Genomic DNA, 23,494 nt, shown 5'->3' on the forward strand with positions numbered 1-23,494 from the left:
CCCCGAGCACTGCCAGGAGTGACCAGGAATAACGGTCACAAGCTGGCAGAGGGTAGGTTTAGGTTAGATATCAGAAGGCACTACTTCACGGTCAGGGCGGCTAGGATCTGGAACTAACTTCCAAGAGAAGTGGTGCTGGCTCCTACCCTGGGGGTCTTTAAGACTAGGCTAGATGAACATCTTGCCAGGGTCATTTGACCCCAGTACTCTTTCCTGCCATGGTAGGGGGTCGGACTTGATGATCTGCTCAGATCCCTTCCGACCCTATAAACTATGAAACTATGACCTGAAAAGATGTGGGCAGTGGAGTCCCACAAGGTTTGGTCCTTGGACCTGTGCTGTTTAATTTCTTCATCAATGACTTGGATGAGGGTGTGGAAAGCACTCTGTCCAAATTTGCAGATGATACCAAATTATGGGGTAAAGTTAACACACTTGAGGGCAGGGAACAAATCCAGGTGGATCTGGACAGGCTGGAAAAGTGGGCAGAACAGAGTAGGATGCAGTTCAACAAGGACAAGCACAAAGTGCTGCATCTAGAGAGAAGGAATCACCAGCACACTTACAGACTGGAGGAGGACCTTCTCAGCAGCACAGCAGCAGCTGACACCGAGATGAACATGAGTTGTCAGTAAAGCTAACTGCACTTTATCCTGCATTAGCAGGTGTATGACAAACAGGTCCAGGGAGATGATACTCCCCTTCTATGCGGCATTGGTCAGACCGCAGTTCGAGTGCCGCGTCCAGTTCTGGGCATCACACTTCAAGAGGGATGTGGATAACCTAAAGAGGAGGAGGGCCACTCATGGTTAGAGGCATAGGTGACTGGTAGGGGGTGCATGGGGGTGCATGTGCCCCCCTGATGGGGATGGTTCCCCCCCGACCTTGACACTAATGCTGTTGGTAGGGTTGGTTCCCCCTCAGCAGGGCCACCACCATCGGCAGATTCTGCAGGTGCCCCCCCAGATTCAAGAGGCACCAGTCACTCATGGTTAGGTGGCTGCAGGCAAAGCCCTGTGAGGAGAGATTGAGGGCCCTGGATCTCTTCAGCCTCCACAAGAGAAGGCTGAGAGGTGATCTTATGGCCGCCTACAAATTCATTGGTGGGGGGGAGGACGAGGACAGGAAGGAATAGGAGATGCTCTGTTTACCAGGGCATCCCTTGGAGTAACTAGAAACAACGGCCACAAATTGACAGACAGCAGATTCAGATTAGACACCAGAAAGAACTTTTTTACGGTGAGGGTTACCAGACTCTGGAATGGTCTTCCAAGGCAGGTAGTGTTCTCCCTTCCTTGGGGGTCTTTAAGAGGAGGCTAGACATGCACCTGGCTGGGGTTGTCTGACCCCAGCGCTCTTTCCTGCCCATGGCAGGGGGTCAGACTCAATCTGCTGAGGTCCCTTCCCACCTGAACATTTATGAAACCTGAACATCTATGAAACCTGTACTCCCCTAGTGTAGTGGTAAGCTGCTGCCAGGTCCCCTCTCAGTTTTCTTTTCTTCAGGCTGAAGAGTCCCCTCAGCCTTTCCGCATATGGCTTGCCTGTTAGGACTCGGATTACATAGGTGGCTCTTCTTTGGACTCTCTCCAGTTTGTTCACGTCCTTGTTAAAATGCAGTGCCCAGAATTGGACGCAGTACTTCAGCTGCGGTCTCACCAGTGCTGAGTTGAGCGGAAGAATCACTTCTTTGGTTTTGCTGGCGATGCATTGATTGATGCAGGCCAGAGTATTATTTGCCCTACTGGCTACAGCATTGCATTGCCAGCTTATATTCATATTGTGGTTAACAAAAGGACAGAGAAGTTATGTGACTTGCTCAAAGTGAAACAGCAAGTCTGTGGCATAAGCAAGGATTACTGGCACGCACTGCTTCTGTCTTTACCTGTGCATGACAATATCTGGACAAATAGAAGCTTATGGACATAATTTCCAATGGCATCGACATCTACTCCCTGATTCTCAGCTTTTCCTTCTCAAGTGATATTGCAAAGAACCACCACTGGTTGCTCTTCAGAGTTGTTTTTCCTGCTGGACTCCCAAAATTTGATCCTTAATTTTTTTCAAAGGTCTTCCCAAGGATAGAGGTGAGACTAACCAGTCTATAGTTACCCGGATCCTCCTTCCTCCCCTTCTTGAAAATAGGGACTACGCTGGCCCTTTTCCAGTCCTCTGGGACCTGACCTGAGCACCAAGAATGCTCAAACAGCTGTGCCAGTGACTCTGCTATGACTCAATGCTGAGAGTAGGGGGCCAGTGCACTCATCCACAGGAGGCCTCAAATGCCTCTACACAAACGCTTGTAGTATGGGAAACAAGCAGGAGGAACTTACCCTCCTCCTAGCTGACACCAACCCAGACATAGTGGGGGCTCACTGAAATGTGGTGGTACCCAACACATGACTGAGTGGTGAATATCAAGGGCTATAAGCTGTACAGGTGGGACAGGACAGGGAGGAAAGGCGGGGGTGTGGTGCTCTACATTAAGGAGGGCACACGGAAGTGCTCTGGGTTAGAATACAAGGGAGTTGAGGGGAAAGAGGCAACGGTGGGGGTCTACTACAGACCACCCAACCAAGGGGAAGAGCTAGACCAGGAATTCTTAAGCCAGCTCACGGAGGTAGTTAGGTCAAAGGACATGGTCATCATGAGTGACTTGAACTTTCCTAACATCTGCTGCGAAGAGCAGCCAGCCAGGTCTGACCGCTCACGTAGGTTCCTAGCCCAAATGCAGGACCTCCATCTAACCCAGGACGTGCACAGCCCCACCAGGGGAGATGCCTTGCTGGACCTGGTGCTGGCCACGGGAGATGACCTGGTGAGGGGACTGCGGGTGGTGGACCACCTGGGCAACAGCTATCATCGCCTGCTGGAATTCACCATCCAGCGCAAGGTGGCAAAGGTCTGCAGCAAGGCAGCAGCCCTAGATTTCAGGACAGCAGACTTCAATGAGCTAAGGAGAATAGTTGGGGAAGCACTGAGGTCCCGGAGGGGAGGGGAGGGGAGGGGAGCCAGGTGTCCAAGAAGAGTGGTTGCTCCTTAAGGAGACAATCCTCCAAGCCCAAAGGGAGGTAATCCCAACACAGATCAAAGGGCGCAAAAGCCCCCATGGCTCACCAAAACCATCCGGGAATGTCTTCTAGCTAAAAGAGAGGCGTACACCCAATGGAAGGGAGGGGCTGTCCCCAGGGAGGAATATACTGTGGTTGCTTGGGGATGCAGGGGGGGCGGTCAGAAAGGCCAAGGCAGAGATGGAACTGGGACTAGCTTCCCCGATCAAGGACAACAAGGAGTCCTTTTTAAATATATAGGGGGCAAAAAGAAGGTACCGGGTAACGTGGGGCCCCTGCAAGACACGCTAGGAAATTTGGTTGTCACACCAGATGACAAAGCTAACCTATTTAACTTCTTTGCCTCCATTTTCTTGAGCAGGGACCAGATCAGCCCCCCCACCAGGCCCTCCTCAGGCCCCAGGGGAGGCGCACCTAGGCCAAGGTTCAGGGAGGATCTACTCTGGGAACTTCTGAAGGGACTGGATGCATTTAAATCAGCTGGTCCGGCTGTTCTCCACCCCAGAGTGCTGAGGGAATTAGCTGAGGTCATTGCGGGACCCCTGACATGGCCGTACGAGCACTCATGGTGCTCTGGTGTGGTGCCAGAGGACTGGAAGAGGGCCAATGTGGTTCCCATCTTCAAAAAAGGGAGGAAGGAGGACCCAGGAAATAGGCCAGTTAGTCTTACCTCGATCTTGGGTAAACTTGTTGAGAGAATTATTCTGGCACATGTCCATGAGGGGCCAGCAGGGGAGATTATGCTTAGGAGCAACCAACACAGGTTCATTAGCAACAGGTCCTGTCAGACCAACCTGGTGGCCTTCTACGACCAGGTCACCAAATCCTTAGATGCAGGCGTAGCAGTGAACATAGTCTTCCTGGAGTTTAGGAAGGCCTTTGACACTGTCTCTCACCCCATTCTCATTAAGAAACTGGGGGACTGTGGTGTCGACACCTCCACAGTCAAATGGGTCACTAACTGGCTTGGAGGGCCGCACCCAGAGAGCAGTGGTAGATGGGTCATTTTCGACCTGGAGGGTTGTGGGCAGTGGGGTTCCCCAGGGCTCAGTCCTCGGGCCTGCACTGTTCAACATCTTCATCAGTGACTTGGACTTGGGGGTAAAAAGCACCCTGTTCAAATTTGCTGATGACACTGAGATGTGGGGGGATGTGGGCACTTTAGAAGGAAGGAATAGTCTACAATCAGACCTAGACAGGTTACAGGGGTGGGCGGACGAGAATAGGATGGGATTCAACGCTAACAAGTACAGGGTGATGCACCTGGGGGGGAAGAACCAGCAGCATACCTACAGGTTGGGGGACTCCCTTTTCGTCAGTGCAGAGGCAGAAAAGGATCCTGGAATCAACTATTGATGCTAAAATGAACATGGGCCAGCAGCATGGGGATGCAGTCAGGAAGGCCAACCGTACCTTGTCATGCATCCAGAGATGCATCTCAAGCAGGTCCAAGGAGGTGATCCTCCCCCTCTATGCGACACTGATCAGGCCGCAGTTGGAGTACTGCATCCAGTTCTGGGCGCCACACTTCAGGAGGGGTGTGGACAACATGGAGAGGGTCCAGAGGAGGGCCACTTGCATGATCAGGGGGCAGCAGAGCAGGCCCTACGAGGACAGGCTACGGGACCTGAACCTGTTCAGCCTCCACAAGAGAAGGGCTGAGGGGGGATCTAGTGGCCTGTTACAAACTAGTCAGAGGGGACCAGCAGGCATTAGGGGAGTCCCTGTTTCCCCGAGCACTACCAGGAGTGACTAGAAATAACGGTCACAAGCTGGCAGAGGGTAAATTCAGATTAGACATCAGGAGGCGCTACTTTGCTTGGAAGTTGGTTCCAGATCCTAGCCGCCCTGACAGTGAAGTGGTGCTGGCTGCTAACCTGGGGGTCTTTAAGACAAGCCTTGACAATCACCTTGCTGGGGTCATTTGACCTCAGTTCTTTTTCCTGCCATGGCAGGGGGTCGGACTTGATGATCTGCTTAGGTCCCTTCCAACCCTAACTATGAAACTATGAAACCCCAGCAGGTGGCCCTACACCAAGGGCTTGGTGAGCAACTGTTCACCAGGGCACCCACGGGGAAAATCAGGAGTAATGGCCACAAACTCCTGGAAGATTGATTCAGGCTTAACATTAGGAAAAATTTCTTCACAGCCAGAGTGTCCAGACTATGGAATAAGGTCCCTCCAGAGGTGGTGCAACCACCTACCTTGGAAATCTTCAAGAGGAGACTAGACAGTCACCTTGCTGGGGTCACCTGACCCCCAGTTATCTTTCCTGTTTGGTGGACCTGATGATCTTCCGAGGTCCCTTCTGACCTTACAATCTATGAATCTATGAATCCCAGCTGTAAAATGAGAATAAAATGCCCACTTTTGTATTGGTGGATTTCAGAACATACACACATATTACAAAGGTGGAGTTTTTAGACCTGCTCATAACTGAGAAAGCAGATTTGTAATTGGTATTAGAACCTCTAAGAGGCAGAGTAGCTAAGTGGCAAAGGCACTTCATGGCTCTGGAGCCATATGAATTCAAACCTTATACCAAACACCACACTGCCAGTCCACCCAGCTGTAAACGAAGATCTGGCTGTTTGGCTAACAGTCAAAAGTAGCTGGATATGATGCTAGCCACATTGCTGCTTTATATGTGCTGGAGAACTGTGCTAATCATGCTAAGTCAATGGGCTGTGATAGGCTCAGTCAGACCTTGGCTAGGTGCTCTTGGCTCTTTGCATTAAGTTCACTTGTCTAGAAACTCGCTGCTTCCTTTTTTATTAAGAAAGAAAAATAAGTTGTTCCCTCAACTTCCCTTTTTCTATGGGAAAAAGATCTTGAAAATTTCATCACAGCTGCCACAGAACAGTCTTGCTCTGCCATCATCCCTGATTTCCTCTCATTACCTCCCTCATCAACTTGTCCTAAGCCCACACACCCACAATTTAGTTCTTATTACACTTCAGATACATAGATGCAATGACTGACTCAGAATATACACTTACTGCTTTCGTAGGTCAATCAATGTAAAGCCAGCTAATCACTCCCTTTAAAATGTATTAATGGGTATTTGACTTTTCTCCCTATTGGTTTGTGATCATCCGGACCCAGATAGGCTAATTTAGATATGCACTTAAAGCAATGTCTCTTTAGCTTTAATAAGATCAGGGTAGAATTAGAGAATGGAAGGTTATTTTGCATGACTTACAAATTACAGGCCCAAATCCACACTGCTTCGGAGTAAAACCCTAAAAAATTCCAAAATAAAAAACAGGCATCCTGAATAAATCAAACAAGATGCTTTATACACGGTGTCAGAGCCAATATCTGGACATTTCCTATGCTCAACAGGATACCCAATCTCCAGTTTCCCTTCCGGTGCCCCAAGACTGCCAAGGAAAGGAAACACCAAGATTTCACCTTTAAGGAGCTACAGCCTCTTATTTTCAAGTGGTCTCCAACAAAATACGTTGAAAGTGGACTCTGTTTTTGCCTTTCACTGGCCTACTGCTCTGCCTGCCGAAAGCCATATAATCTAAACCACCACACATTTGATAGCAGCAGATGGCCAACAGCCTTTTGTCCAAACAGGCCTTGGATTACATCAACACAAAGATTTAAAAAATAATATGATTCCTCTTCCCAGCTGAAAGGGAAGGGTAATGTGATAGGGTGTCACTAGGCTATAAATGCGTTGCTGTATCTGGCTGTAGGATAGCCAGTTCTCACCTGCAGCACACCTGGCCCATGGATCTAATTCATCTCCAGGAAAGAAAATCCTACCCTGCTATTTTTCTCTGTGGTATTTTAATACAGCTGAAAATCTTGAATAGTTCCTGATGCCAAATCTTTCATAGTGTGCACATCTCAGTGGCCACCCACAAGATCTTCAAATGCATGAATAAACCAAAAACTTGGAGTAAACAACTGGGGTATGATTTACTGAAACACTGCTGTATTTGTGCATGAGCCATCTATTTAGTTCAGCTGATATGCATTTATTTGAAGAGAAAGAAAAAGACTTCCCAGTTACATTAAGTTCATTTTTATTTAATTAAAAAAACAGTATTGATTAAAAATACAAACACTTTGGGTGATTATCCAGCATTTTTCCCTGTGTGCCTTGTAAAAGCTCAAACCAACCAATGTGTGGGAAAAAAGAAAAAAAACAAATCGCCAGACAATTTTGGCCAGAGCTGTAATGTTGAACCAATTAAATTACACCAAATATATTATTATACCTTTGAAATGGCTTTCAGACCAATAAATAAAAAAAGACAAATTCAAATAAAAAAGTCAACTTTGTATTACAAAAAAATTAAATAAAAATCACAACACTAATAATAACAATGTGCAGTCAAGTTTTTTTGTTTTTGTTTTTGTTTTTTTTCCATCTCTTCTAGGAATGATAACATGCCAGTAAATCCCTACTTAACATTTCCAGTTTGGCAGCAAGCAGTCAATCATTCATTCACATTTGTACACAAGACAGCAGGCCTGGGCAAATGCCTTGGTAAATCTGAGCCTTCTGAATGGCACTAGGCTCCCCACAAGGTCACGCTGAGTCCCACTTCCATCATCTTTAAATGTGTATATATATCAATTAAACATTTAGAGCCAGATTAGCTGCTGGTGTCAGTCAGGGCAATTCTACTGAAGCCAAGTTCCATTGGGTCAATGGAGCTGTGCTGATTTATGCCAGCTGAGGTTTTGGCATCTATCTCCAGAGTACAGAATTAAAGAGTGTCTTCTGACCATGACTGGAAAACTCACTTAAATTTTTGAAACACTACAGAATCTACCTGAAGTAAGAGGACATAGGAAACCTGTTAGTTTTGTACCCTGCAAAACAGCACATTCACTTTGGAAGGGCAAAAACCAATTTTAAAAGGATGCTTCAGCATCACACTAAAAGGTGTGTGTCGTGTAGAAGTGGACTGACATTCCACTGCTTATAACAGTGAGTCAAAGTTAGCTTTGCTGCCTGAGGGCACATCTCACCAGGATTTCATGGTACTCAATGTCATTTACACAAGGGCTGAATTTGGCCCAGCGTCTAATGATGGAGATAGGTGAGATGTATCATCCCTAAAGACAGATGAGTTGATTCAGGAGTTTGTCTTTATGCTAGCTAATCCATCTGGTTTTTAAGAAGGCACCAACAAAGTGAAAGACCATGGCACAATAAAGATTTCAGCTGGGAAACAGCTTCTGTCTATTTGAGATGGTGTCTCAGAGAAGCCCAAAAGGAATCTATTGAGCACTATTTCCCAATGGCTTTTAGGATTTTAGACCATGCCCAGAGATGATGGGCCAAATTCTGCTTCAACTGAAGTCATGGGGATAAAAAGCAATCAAAATCTGCCCTGTTACCTTTTGCTTGCATGATTGGTCAATGGGGCTGTTTGTTCAGACTTTTAGATCTGTATCCAATTTGATGTGATTTACCAAAACCTGGGTTTAGTCACACTGGTACCCAGTGAAACCAAGGGCCATCGGCTAAATGAGATCCAAAATAATATCCATAAGACTCCAGTTTGCCCAGGCCTGTCAAACACATAGTGCGCCTTTCTAACATAGGCTTACATTCAGGTAATCCAGTAGACCCACATGGTACCTTTATGGGAGTTGAAGCCTTTAGTCTAGATACTTAGATATGTCTAAGGATACATATACATATCCTTCCCCTTTTCAATACCATTGCTAATACCATTGCTTAAGCAGTACCATCTACAAATACATACAGAACTACCTGCATTTTCACACCAAATCCTTTAAGTCTACTGTTATTTCAGTGCTCATATACCAAATCCTTCTGTTCCATTACTACCTACTTAGAAACACTCTAATTTGGAGAAAGGCACGTTCTTCTGACTCTCAGACCTCTGTCCACTTACTACATGCTATAGCCTTCTCTTAAGCTAACATTCTAGAGGCAAACTATGCCCCACTCTCTGATTCTACATGCTAATAGCAAAGTGGCACCATTTGTTGACAGTGATAATGACTGGCATATAGAAATCATGTTTATTTAACCCCTGAGAGAACTTATTACATACCTCTTCCTAACCATTTGTTTGACTGGCAATCTGGAAAATGTCAGAAATCTCTTAAATCAAAGGGATGACATCAACTAGCCACTTAAAATGTACATCTTCTAGCTCAGACTACTTTTCAGTTGCTGTATTTTTTCACAGAGTTAATGGCAAGATAGAATATATGCTCCTTACTAATGAACAGCAATCTCATGGTATATATAAAATATTTTCAGTAACATCCACCGTGTACTGAGGGTGACTATGTAAAGGTCCCTGTCCCATAACAAGTTCAGTAACTCATAGATTTTAAAGCCAGAAGGTAACACTGCAAACATCTGGTCTGGCCTCCTACATAATTCAGTCTATCTAAATATTCACCTGCAGTTCCTCCATTGAATATAATCATTTCAGGCTCAACTTAAAGCATGTCTTTTTTCAAAGGACAGTTAATGTCAATTCAAAGATTTCAAAGTGGTGAAGATTCTACCACATACTTTTGTAGTGCTGCTGTCACGATTACTTATCATTGCTGTTCAAAATGTCTGACTTATTTCCAGTCTAGCTTCCATTTCCAGCCATTTTTGGATTTTGTTCTGTCTTTAGCTGCTCGGTCCTAATATGTTTACATCACATGTAAAAAGAGTTTAGTGGAGGAGAGCAACTAGGTAGTATTTTGATAATACCCATGGGAAGAGAGTTTGCATAATGTTCATGAGATGATTCGGGGCTGATTTACATATATTTCAAGGGTGTCAGCTGAGTAGGCACATTCACACCCATTTTGAAAACACTACCACTGTCAGCAAATAGGTAACCTGGCTAACTCCATCATAAAGGTACACAAGACAACTCCCTTCCCTCCTCACCATCTTCACTCTGCTAATTGAGCTTGTTGCAGATCTCTAGCGCTTTCTTGTAAACCTGAGTCACATCATCCATGTCTGTGAGAAGGGAAAAACTGCTGTCCCCCAGGCGATTTCGATAGCGTTTCAGATACTGTGGTCGTGGGCGATTCTGGAGTCCTTCGAAATCTTGGATCTGGAGGAAGTTTTCAGCAGAGACACAGCTCCGTATCCTCTGTCTGTTTGGCCTATTCTCTTGCAAATCCAGCAAGTCAAAGGAGTCACTGGACAGAATACTGTCATCACTGATCACGCTAGAAGGGCGACTGTAACTTCGAGATAGGCCATCCCCAGGCAGTACCACTTCCTCCATGGCTTCCAGAGTAGGTGTGTCAGGGCTGACCAAAGCTGACTCAGTGCTGTTGGTGGAATACTTGCTGTTATGTTTTAAGATGCCCTTACGCCTATAGGAGTGGCTGTGAGACCCAATTCTTGATGTTTCAGTGACACCAGGGGAAATGTCATTGTTTTCTGTTTCATCATTGTTGTCCAAAAGTTCAGAAGATTCACTCCGTTCTGGAGAGGAGTAATAGCCAGATTCTCGCTGCTGAGTCTTCTTCAAGATTCCTTTTTTTGGCATTAGGGAAGATTGTTTAGTGCCATATTTGCCTCCTACATCTCCCTCCACAACGCTTTTAATGGCTACACCAGTCCTACACAGTTCTTGCTCTAACTTAAAAGTGGAAGGTAACACTGGGTTGACCACTCCTTCAATGAACCCTGCACTGTGAGACCGATGCTCACTGTTGCTCCTTTTCTTCAAGATGCCTTTGGGTCTCTTGGAGGTTGGCTTGGATGCATTTTCAGCCCCTCCATCCTGGACAGATTGTGCAATGTCATTTTCCTTCTTTGATTTTTTCAGAGATCTCTGTCGCTCTAGCATGACCTCAGAACCTTTGGGTTTGGAAAGGCACTTCATTTTGGTATCAGTCTCCGGCTGGAGGCCAGTAGAACGGTGATGCCAATCAATAAACCTAGCCAGCAGCGGGGACTCTGAGTCCCTCATGGCATCACAGTCACAAACGCTGCTCTTGTAGCCCCAATTAACCCACCAGTGATTGGCTATGTCTTCAATGGTTGCTCGGCGCTCAGGGTTCACCATCAGCATCCACCTGATCAGACCACGAGCATCTATGGAAACAATGACATTTAAAATATAGACTTCTGTTTTGATTTTAAAATAGAAATATGGGCATGGATGATAAGCAGAAATTATGTTTCTCCAAAATAGATAAAACAAAGGTGATTTGCAGGGTAAGGGTTTGTTCATTTTCTCAACATGGGGGAAATGCTCTTAAGTGCTATTCCATATCTGAAGACATATGATCTACCCAGATGAATGTACCACTGGGTTATCAAATAACTGAGTGTTTTTCCATATTAGTGAAGGAATTTAATGTAGATACCGACCTTTCCATCAACCCTGATTATTATAAACCTTAGAGGAAAACAAAAGTGAACAAGGGTATTTTATATGACCTCCATTATTGCTTTTGTGAATATCATTTTTAAAAAGGAGGAAAGGAAGTAAAATGCATTATAATATACTTTTTTATGCATTCTTAAATTTCCACAAAACAAATGACATAGCAATAACTGGGAGAGAAAATATGAACAATGTTGGGAAACAAATGATGAGAGACAAGTGTCTTGTGAAATTTATGAAAGGGGCCATAGATTTTCAAACCAGAAAGGACTACTATGATCATTTGGCGGACCAGATTTCTTTGGTGATTTTCTACCAAGGCCCTATTCATTGTGTGATCCCCTTGTTCAGAAATAACTGTGAACACACTGGTATTGAATTCAGACACTGGACCAGGTTCTTGTGCAAGTGACTGCTTCTCCCTGACTATTTATCTTCTCTCTGCTTTTGATATCTATATCCCACAATGTAGTTAGACTAGAAGACTGATCGGTATCAGTACCATGTATCAAATTACAGCTTGTCTGAACAATTCCACTTGCAATAGCTAACAGACTTTCCACTGTCATAGATCTAGTTAAAAGAGCTTGTTAAAGCTTCCCTAAGGCAATAAAATCTATCTGCTATAAAACTTTCATTTCAAAAGGGCTTTGGGAAAACACTCAATCCAGATGGGAATTGATAACAGATGAAGTTTGGAGAAGTCTGGGAGATTCTTTTCTTTGTCTTTCTTTCTAAAGAGACACCAGAAAATGGTGGTAGAGGCAGAGCAGAAAGAGGTAGTTAACTGTGTTAGTCCGAAGTCAGGCAGAAAGCAGATATGCACCTTATAAACGAATTAAATAACTAACTATATATATGATTTTATTTATTTAGTCCATAAGGTGCATATCTACCCTGCTGAGAAGCAAAGCAGACCAGTCATACAGCGCTCCTGCTGTGATCTCAGTGCATTACACCCATATTTGTTTGTTTCCTTTTTATACCTGAGGGCTGTGTTGGCTCGCGATATTCTCCACTGCTGATCTGCCTGATTAGATTTTTGTGATCAAAGCCATCGAAGGGCATCGTTCCATAAACCAGCGTGTAAAGCAATACACCTAGGGCCCAGCTGTCAACCTAAAATGCACAGACAAAAGAGCATGAAGACTAGAAAAGCTGACTCCTGCAGCCTTCTAAACCACTAGTACCAGAAAAGCGACATAGCACCAGAAAAGCGACATAATGCTGACCTGCGCATCTTTCCAGACATACAAGTATTTAATATAATTTGTAAGCAAAGTAAATGAATGCACCAGAAGGTCAACTGAATACGTCCAACAGAAACACCCAGTGTAGTCCATGCAAACAGTACCATCCATATTGGGTTAACCTACATGGTCATTATTGCCAAAGCCACTCCATCCCATCCCACTCTACCAACAAAAGTTAAGATGAATTTTTATTTAAACTCTTTCCTTCCCTCCCCTCTGCCCTTACCTCTGGGCCTCGGTAAGGTCTTCCATTAACAATTTCAGGGGAGGCATAAAGTGGGCTTCCACAGAAGGTCTGCAAAAACTTGTCTTTGTGATAAAGGTTGGAAAGCCCAAAGTCTGCAATCTGTAAAGACAATTACAAGAGAGTTCTGTGGTATGGACATTTCTCTAATGAAAATAATAGGGATAGAGAAAGATCTATTAGTTAAAGCACCAGGATTGGGAGCCAGGATTCTTAGATTAGATTCATAGCTCAGCAACTGATATACTGGGATCATCAGTCAAGCATTTACTCCTGGGTGTCTTGCATATGTTTGCAAGGGTTATTTGCATGGGAACAAATCAATGATAAAGGGCCACTATTTGGATTTTGTAGCACAGTTGTATTTGGCTAGTGGTCCTTAAAATCCAATAGAAGTGAGGCAGTGAATTCATGGGGACCAAGGCAGAAGATCCTAAAAGAAAATGGTGTCTTATTCAGCAAGAAGGCAAGGTAGGTATTTCATCTTATAAAATACATAAATAAGATACATACAGGGTGTGTGTACACAAGATGCTCTGGTGCCATGGTGCCCAGTGGCAAAAACTTCGAAGCCACCACTACATTGCCATAGCAATGCACTCCTTTGTTATAGCGCATTCCTAAAGTGATATAGCAGGCAAAAATAACCATGCGTGGGCAGCATGGCATAGTACAGGCTGTTACTGCACCATTATTTAGTACTTCCACAGGGAAGTACTAAATGACACCACAGTAACAAAGGCGCTATGCAGCCATGTGTCGATGTGCCCTATAGAACACAAGCTTTATCTTATTAAGCATCAAGTACAATATGGAGAACAAGAGAGTATGATACTGACTAACTTTTCCAAATTCAACAGGCTCTGATTATTCAGGCATTTAGGGAAACCAAAGATCAAGTAGACAAGAACATGGGTATAAGACAATAAAACAGAAGTCCTTTCCTAATTGCAAACAATGGGCCCAAATCCAACCTTCGCAACACACGCGAAACTCTATGTGAGACTGCTGAGAACTCTGCCTGTGTAGGAACTACAGGATTGGGGCCAGACAATTTGTTTGTGACTTCTCTGTTCTGTTCTTTTCTGTTAAAAAACAAAAATATGAACAAAAGGGTGGCCTTAAAAACTCCCAGGTACTTTTCTCCAGCATAAGGAAACATGCCTCAATTTATATTTCATTTTTTACCCAAACATCTTTGTTGCCCAGTTTCTCTATTTTATTCATGCATGCTACTGACCTAAGAAATGCTGGACTGCAAAACTCAGATAACACCATGCACAACAGCTTTTCATGTGGCTATCCTAGAAATCCTGTGAGTCACCCTATAGCTTCTAGCACAGTCAAACCCATCCTTTCTTGGGACAAATCCCACTTGCATGAGTCTCACTGAAGCCATAGGCAGATTGTGAGAGTCAGGGATGGGGCTGAACTTGAGATCCTGTGGAGGAGGTAGCTTGTTTCTCCATATGGGATCCTTTATAGGGGATGGATTAATAGCTGTATCTATAGGATATAGTTACATAAAGCTCTGGAACTTTGGTTGGTTTAATGATTTTTTTCCTATTTGGTGGTCTTCAAACTATGTTATAGAACCTAGTCCCAAAGAACCACAGTACAGCAGAAGCTGCTTCCTCTTCCTCATGGAGAAACCCCTGGGAAAAAGAGGAGCAGATGCTGGGCTTTCCCTCAGCAGTGAAAGAGTAGGTACCAAAAAAATGGGCAAGAAGTTGGGACAATACAGTGCATAAAACAGTTTAGGAGGCATGGGAGGTGATTTGGGAGAAGAACTGGAATAGGAGCTGCATGGACCCATATCAACGGTGGCTGCCACTAGAACCAGAAAGATAAGAAGCATGCACATTAGATGTAAGGCTAGTTCTGGCAGCTGGGATCCTGCTACTTACTAAAGATGTCTTAAAGGGAACTTGTAACCATTTTTTATTCTTTTGGAAGTATGAAGAAGATATGGGAGGTATTTTTTAGAACAGCAACAAAATATATAACATATACAAGACAGGAATTTTCTTCACTTCATAATAATTTTTTTTTCTATCATGAAGAAATTACGTCCCAGGGAAAACTAGTGGCATTGTGATGTCACAAGAAACAGGAAAGCAAAAGTAGAGTCATCAGATGGAAAAAGGACTTTTTTCTGACAGAATGTTTCAAATATGTGTTTCCTGCTACTAACTTATATGTTACTATGATGCTCAATGAATGCTTGGGATAAAGTTTTTCCTTGTTTCAATCCGCCTCAACTCCAAAATCTTCTGCAACAAAACCAGAGAACAAGAGAACAAAGAGAAAAAGAGCACTACAGGAGAAGGTGGACAGGAAGAATTTTCCAGGTCTTCTTTATATATCAGAAAAAGGCAAAAAAACAACACGATCCTGATTTTTTAAAATACCCTTTGTAGGAAATCTTTAAAGCCTTACCTCTCTCATGCAATTTCTATCACCCATCTTTAATAGTTTGCTTCACTCTGGGCATGTCTACACATGCACATTTACTGCACAGTAACCAGAATTGCTGCACAGTATGGGCACATGTCTACATGTGTACTCCTGTACTGCACAGTAAATATAGTGACTTAATATCACTTGGGCATAAATTTGATACCTGCATGATGCAGGTATCAAATTTATGCCCAATTATCAGGGCCAGCCCACAATTTTTAGGATCCCCTGCGAGATATTGTTTTGGGCCCCCTTGATGTGAAGAAACCGGCATCACCAGGAGGGGAGGAGGGCAGCAAGCAGCTGAAGAAGCCGCCAGCAGCTGCAGTGGCAAGCGGCTGCATGTGAAGCTGGCAGCAACGCAGAGTGGCAAAGTGTTCACAGCCGGAGGGGGTCCCTTCGCTGCAGGGCCCCCTGCGGCTGCAGGTTCCGCAGGATAGGACAGGCCGGCCCTGCGTAGTAACACGTGTAGATGCCTTACTGGACAGTAACACTGTGTGTGTGGACTGACTTGGGACTAACTTTAGTTCTAAGTTAGTCCACACACAGCGTTAATGTGCTTTAACACCTGCATGTGTTGACATCAGCCTACTCTCACTTACTGTGCAGTAACTTTAAGCCAGCATAAATCCATGTGTAGACATGTCGTGTGTGTGTGTGTGTGTGCGCGTGTGTGTGTGGAAAGAGAGAGAGACAGAGAGAAAAAGAGAGAGAGAGAGAATATGCTCTAGTGATTTTTGGTGCTCCTAAAGTATTTCTGGTGATGAAGCAGCTGTTTTTGTTCATTAATATTAATTTTTCTCATCGCAGTCCATTTATACTCTGAATTTATTCCATCTCCTAAATACTGTGCTATCAATCTGCTGTAGCAAAATTCAACACTTAAATAAGCATGGCTTGTAAAATCTTCATTGTATGCCTGGAATGTCATTGAAAGCAGCTGGTATACAATTGCAGTCTGCAAACGTATTCTCATGGCTCAAATTGCACTTAATTGCCCTAAATTCCACTTTCTTATCAAGTCACCCTAACTGGCTTGCAGGAAGTTGGTCTTAAGTCTTATGAAGTGTGCCCTGTCAATCAAAAGAAGAATGAGACCATTTCACTGTTTAAAACTTTTGTGCTGGCCCCTGAGTTTTATTTTAGTTCAGGACGCAGCTAAGACAGAAGCGGATACTGCACAGTATGCTTCCTTAAGAAAACACATTCCTTTAACTGCCCGGAATGTATAAAATGTGTGGATACATAAATGAGCATGTAGAACAGTATATGCACCACTCCTCATACCAAGGAACTCCAGACTTGGGCATTCATGTTTCCATTCTGGCCATTCAGGAAAAGAGTATTTATATTACAGTCCACTCCCATACTCACAGACTGATGCTTATCAGCTTTTCCCATTAAAACTGTCATGCCCCCCAAAACAAGATTAAGAGAAGCCAAGATTACTTCATGTTCTTGGCACTTAAATGGAGCTAAAGCAGTAATTCAAAAAACTTCCCAAATTGGGAGGAGCTGGAAAGCAGACTTTTATTCCCTTAGCTTCAGGAGGTGCATGTTTCATATTTACTGTTAACTACAATAAACCAGATGTAATTTATCGGTTGATTTAAGCGTGGAGTATAAAATTCCATGAAGTTTGCACTTTGCCAGTTTGCACCACATGAGAATCCATTTCTCTTTATATTTTAAAGTTGACAAATAATTTGGTCCACTCAGGCAGATGAAAGCTTTGCTGTACAAGAAACCTTACCTGAAGTAAAAGCACCTAACGGTGAACTAACTGCCCACTTTACCTCCTGCTAACCCAGCAGGATTTCAGGTATGCATTCTCCTTTCCAGCCCAACAAAAAGAGCAACCAACAGACTCTTGCTACTGAATTGGATTTTTCAATCCTGTGCTCACTTTGTGTAATTTTAAATTTACCATTTTAGGAGAAGCACTAGGGATTTGGCACTGCCTTAGCCTTTCTAACCATTCTCTGCCTGGGTATGGCTGTCTGTAACATTGTTCCATCCTAGCAGGTCTTGGTCCAGGATACAAACACCTGACTTCCCTGTAAGAATCCACTGAAATCTCATTATCAGTTTGAGGGGAAATGCTTTTTCAGTTTTAATCATTATCAGGTTTCCTGGCTTAGGTTAAAAACAACTTATCTGCATGTATTACTCTGCTTGTTATTCACCTGCACTGTGGTAACACCTCAGAGCCCCTGTGTGGACCAAGACCCCACTGTGGTTGGGTGCTGTCAGTACTATTTCTGACGCCACAAAAATCACCCTTTTGGCTAAAATTAAGCTCTGGTTCACTGTTCTTACACGTCATATACCAAAGTGTTTTCTACATTGAGTCTGCAATAAGACTCAATTTAAAAAGCAACTGGGAGAGGTTGTTAGCCATGGTAATTTGAAGTTAGAGAGAAGACGGGGCAGGGTAGCACATTGTATAGACTAGCTCGTTAGACAGCATGAGCTTTAATAAGCTACAGCCTACTTCATGCATCTCTGAATTAGTCCAGGAGTGCTCAACTCCTAACTCATGGGCTAGACTCAGCACACAGAGGCACGCCATCCAGCTCACAAGGGTCCTCACAGGTCCAAACATTTGGAAGTAGAGGAGTGATGGCAGTAATTGCTGCTCCCCTGCTGCCAAATTTCCAGACTTATGGGGAGCCCCATGGGCCAGACAAGACCATAGATTGACACGCTGAAGTGGGCCAGACCCAATCTAGGTGCACACAGGCTAGATGGAGGCAGCATGGGGCCTTGATCTGGCAGCGTGGGCCCCAGGAAGGCGATACGAGGCCCCGACCTGGTGGCACTGACTTGAGGGAGGCAGAAAGGAGCCTTGACCAGGGCTGTGGGAGGCAGCAGGGGGCCCCAAGCAGGGCTGAGGGAGGTGATGCAGAGGCTCTATGTGGCAGTGTGGGGGTGAGGAGGTGGTGTGGAGGTCTGATCCTGGTGTGTGGGGTCTGATCTGATCTGTGGATTCCCCCCCACACACACACTTATGCAGCCCATGGCACCAAAAGGTTGAGCACTGAGTTAGTTTATGAAGTGCCACCCTGTCCTGCCATATGCCTAACAAGAAAGTGGTTATATAGCCCATAGGTCATAGATTCATAGATTCTAGGGTTGGAAGGGACCTCAGTGGGTCATCTAGTCCAACCCCACATCCCTGGCAGGCAAGAAAAGGGTCACCAAACCTGGGGTCATGTGAACCCAGCCAGGTGCCTGTCCAGTCTCCTATTGAAGACCCCCAAGGATGGGGCAAACACCACCTCCCCTGGAAGCCCATTCCAGATCCTGGCAACCCTGACTGTGAAGAACTTTTTTCTAAGGTCTGAAAATGCATCTGATCATTGGGCATATTAAGTATAAAAGTACAGGCCAGCAATGATCAGATCTTAGCAAAAGTTAGGATAATTTATTTCATTGTCTCTAAAGGATCTGGCACCCTTTTGATCTCACAAGTGACTGAAATTAGACATTATTTAGGTTAATGGGGCTGGCTGAGGTGCAGTGTGTCTCAGCACAGGGGCTCCACAGCCCACGGAAACAGAGGAGAAAGCAGCATTGGGGCTCTGCAGCGGAGACAAGGGGGCTGCCAGCTAGCCCTGCGCAAAGGGACCCTGTGCCCCAGCTGCCCTTCCCCTCTCCCACAACACAGGGAGCCTGGCCAGGGGCCAGGAGGAGCAGGGCACAGCTTGCAACAAAGGGCACATGCAGGGGCATGCTCTGAGGCACAAAATAGTAGCCCAAATCTGTGCCGCTGCAGCACATGCCCTGATTGCACTGGAAAGGTGATATGTTTCTCAGTTTTCAAACACTGGTGCTTCCTGTTGCACACCATCACACCTATCAAGTTTCCGGAGACTTCATTCACTAATTAAGCTAAAAAACTGACTTATGTCTTTGTGCACTGCTCAACTACTTTGACTTTAATTTACACAGGATCAAATTTCTCAATAGCTCCAAAGTTGTCCAGGTATCAAATAAAAGAACACAATAAATTGGCTAACTCACTGCATGAGACCACATGATAATTTTTTATGGATCAAATGTTCTTTACTTCCTGTCTGAAAAACATTCTAGCATCTTCCCAGAGCTTGTTCTAATTATAGTGCAATTGTATAAATTGCATTATACAGGACACTGCTTTTTTCAGAAATATATACTTAATTATATATCACAACCCAGTGAAGAAAATGATTTCCTTTTATTATACTTTTCTTATAATCAATTAGTACATTTTGTAAAAGGCCCTGGAATCTGTTGGATGAAATATAAATACAAGATCATGAGACTGGAGATCTTAGAAGTGCAGATAACAATAAAACTCCCATTTCAGAAGATGTATTCTTTGAATGTTCAAAACCAACACTCCACCCTAAACTGCACATTTCTCTTTCTGCTTCAAGCATCTGTAAATGTTTTCAGAATCAGGGCCTGTTAGATTTACTCAACTGCAAATAAATAATTTACAGTTCCAGATGTGTTTCCTTGCCAACAAATATTGTTTAGGGAAACAGAGAAGAAGGGGAAATAAACTCTGTGTAACTTGCATAGAAACCACAATAACAAATTCTAAGCTGAAAGCATCAAGGGAAATAGTGGCAGTCTGTTTAACATCAAGTACTGCAAGTAGATTTCAATTATGTGGTAGGTAAGATACAAAAACCCTCACTTAAAGGAATCCAAATTCAGACAGTGTTGATAATTAGGAGTGTGAAATATAAACTGTTTTCCAATCTCTATCCTTTAGCCTCAAGAGGTTCTTTGTTTAAATACAAGCATCATGAGACAGCAAGACAGCTTGTAGCCACCTGTGGGTGTATATGCATGCCCATACATCAGGGGTTGTCAACTGTGGGTACACATACCCCTGGGGGTACTTGGACCAGTCCTAGGGGGCACGTGCAGGTGGGTAGGGATGGAGCACCACCACCTCCCAGGAGTGGGGCCGGGGCAAGGGCAGTGGAGCCCCTCTGTGGGGTGGGGAAGCTCACACACAGTGGCTGCTGCTGCCACACCCCAGCCCAGTGAGCTTCCCTGCCCCACAGAGGGGCACCGCTGCTCTCACCTCAGCCTAGTGAGCTTTCTCGCCCTACCCCGGCCCTGCTCCTCGGAGGTGGTGGCGCTCCATCCCTGCCTGTCCGAGTGCCATCCCTATCTCCCTGCTCCATGTCATACCGCACACTATCCACCCCCCACCCCCCGCTCAGCTGCCAGGGGTACTTAAGACTAAAAAAAGTTGAAAACCCCTGCTATACATAGTTATACACTCAAAGATGTGCCTTACTTTAAGCAAAGGAACAACTGTGGAAGGGCTCAAAGTATACAAAATGCGCACATTTTAAGTTGAGCAGAATTTAGTTCAACACCAACAAAAGAACAACAGTGAATACCTCAAGCTATTTTTTTTTCCTGAGAGTTGCAGAGAAAGCGTAAGTATTACAGGATCCTTCAGCTACCAAAATTCCTCAGGTATTCCAGGGACACAACATTTACAATAAGGGACACCAGCAGTATTTTACATGTCTGGAGCCCAAGGGTGGGATCCTGGCTTCAATGAACACAATAAGATTTTGCCATTTGACTTCAGTGGGGCCAAGTTTTCATCAGGACACCTGTGAGCTTTTGACTGCTGGTTCATGTATATAGGCCTACTGAAATCAAAAGGGGAGGATTTCTAGGCTTGTGGACCTTCTGATGAGCATCTACCCATTTCCATGTGATCGTGTCAATCACTGGAATGTCTGAGAATAAGGTTGCCATTCTGAAGTACCTTCATTACATAAAGAATTTGGGTGTAAATCCACATGGAGTCAAAAGAGTTAAACTGGTATAAAATACACACAAGGGAGGAATGAAGCCTTTTGGTGCAGTCCAACTTCCTGAAGGCTTGAGAAAATTATTGGTTTTCACATGATGATCACAGCCTATTGCTTAACCCCACCCATTTGACAAATTCCCCAAATTCTTCTTTTCTCTCAAGAATTCTGTGATTAGCTGGGAAGATAGCTTGGTGAGCAGTGTGGAAAGAGAGGTCATCCGGCAGGCGGAAGCAATGCCCTATAAAGGCTACTTTTGTTTCCAACTCTGCTATGAGACAGAGGGGGAGGAAGGCTGCCAGTATCAGTGATGTTGCTGGAATATAACTGAAGAGGCATTACAGCCCCGATGTTAATGACGAATATTCAAGTACCACATACGATGTGCCTTCTGTAGAAGGCTATTTTTAGAAACTGCATATTTATGTATCTTTAATCCAGTCAATCCAAGTTAGCTTCTGTCATCAGTTTTACACAGATGGTAACAACCATATGTTACTTTCTATTTCCATTTCCATTGCACACACATTTAAAATGAATAAGGCCTATCCAGTGTATAACCAGGAGACAGAGTGGAGAGCCTGGTGACTCAACGGTGAGACAGGACAGAAACCTGATTAAATCAAAACTTTAGCTGTAGAAACAGTTAGTAAATAGATTCCTTTGCTTTGCTATTAATTAATAAAGTACAACAACCAGCAGATACTATTGATCACCTATCTCTGTCTGGTTATCAGCAAGTTTCTGCACCCAACCACCTATGCTGCACAGAGCGGGGAGATGGGGGCAAGGAAAGTGACTAAATGTCTTTATAAGCATGGAATGATAAAGTTGGAAGTGAAACTAGGTCAGCCATTCAGAAACTTCACTGATCTCCAAGAACTCTATTACTTAGCTTTTTATGGCTATTATTAAAAAAGAAAAGGAAAGAAAAAGAAAAAGAAAAAAAAGCCATTCCCATGCTTTTGCTGGGGGTAACTGACACAGATGCGACATCACTGATAGTTCAGAAAGCTACATTTGTGTCTGGAGTTCCAAGGCCATTTCCTAATGAAGCACATGTGCTTTACTGGGTTTATTTTGAAACTCCATTTGCTTATTTTCCCAACGTGATCAAAAGGACATTTGGAGTGTTCTGTGGAAGGCACTTGAACCCTGTAGGCCAAGAAAGTTTTTTCTAGACTCGGTAGCAGCTAGCAATAATACCATTTGTAAAGTAAACTGCATTGTATGAAGTACTCTGCTCTTTTCCATTGGTGAACTGATATTGCTTTGAGAAGTGAGCCTCTTGGGTGGTGTGATGATCTTCCCCCCATATTATTTAAGATTCCATTGAGAACTTAAAACGAATCATAAATAGTACTATCCCTCCCTAACCACCCACCCCTTTAGTTACATGCCAGGCATTGCTATTTTAACACTGGCCACCTACCAACATTGTTTCTCCTGGGAGAGTTGCTGCTCTCACAGTAGAAACCATGAGTGTAGAGATGTTCAAGATTTTTCTCCCACAGAAAAATACTCTGAGAGAAAAATAACCTGGGAACAACCAGGATTAAATCATTCCTGGGAGAATTTTCCTGGGGAGTGCAAATGTCTGTAGCTGTTATCTTTTGAGAGAAGCCATAGCACAGTCCCCCAGAATCCCAGGAGGCTTTGCTCCTATCTCATCTCCCAGGGAGACAAGTGTGTTACTGCAGTCAACTGCTCCAACTCCTACATTGTGCAGCAGGGAGAGGTGGGATAACCCTGAGCAGCCTGGGTCAGCCAATCAGGGCTGCCCTATGTATTGCTGCCATTTGTCTTCATGCAGACTAAAGGAGCCTCCAGAGCATGCTGAGATGTGTTCGCTGGGGCCCGCTGGATGCATAGTGTCAGCACTAAAAGTTCTCTGTTCTTCAGGGGTTCAGCATTCAAATGTTTGTTCGGCATCTCTGGGTAGTTTCCTTATGAGAGAACAAACCTGAGGATATTCTCCCAGATTGTGTGAACGTGTGTACACAACCATTGAATTCTACAACCCCACCTTGGTTGAAAATTGCTACAGAACATGCAAATACATTTGGAGAAAGAAGTAGAAAGAACCCTACCTTAATGTTAAAATTGTCATCAAGAAGGATGTTTTCCAATTTGAGGTCCCTATGCACAACACCATTCTGAAACGAGAAAAACACACAGGGTGGGGGAGGGGAACATAAGGAAATATTAGACAAATTAAAGAATTGAACCATCAGGGTGGTCTTTGTATGTACATTTCAGGACTGATTTCAC

General features: G+C 44.2%; 1 protein-coding gene across 1 annotated transcript in view; it reads right to left on the minus strand.

Annotated features, from left to right (window-relative positions):
- Window positions 1–7,095: 7,095 nt before the first annotated feature.
- NUAK1 (NUAK family kinase 1) overlaps window positions 7,096–23,494 on the minus strand; it is a 64,225-nt gene continuing 47,826 nt past the window's right edge. Inside the window, exons 4-7 of the mRNA XM_019544784.1 lie at window positions 23,314–23,379; window positions 12,912–13,031; window positions 12,419–12,551; window positions 7,096–11,137 (exon numbers count right to left, since the gene is read on the minus strand). Of these exons, the coding sequence (XP_019400329.1) occupies window positions 9,984–11,137; window positions 12,419–12,551; window positions 12,912–13,031; window positions 23,314–23,379 (1,473 nt within the window). The 3' untranslated portion in view covers window positions 7,096–9,983. The remainder of the gene's footprint in view (window positions 11,138–12,418; window positions 12,552–12,911; window positions 13,032–23,313; window positions 23,380–23,494) is intronic.

This window comes from Crocodylus porosus, unplaced genomic scaffold (genome assembly GCF_001723895.1).
Source record: "Crocodylus porosus isolate Cpor-Errol unplaced genomic scaffold, CroPor_comp1, whole genome shotgun sequence".
Classification (NCBI taxonomy): domain Eukaryota; kingdom Metazoa; phylum Chordata; order Crocodylia; family Crocodylidae; genus Crocodylus; species Crocodylus porosus.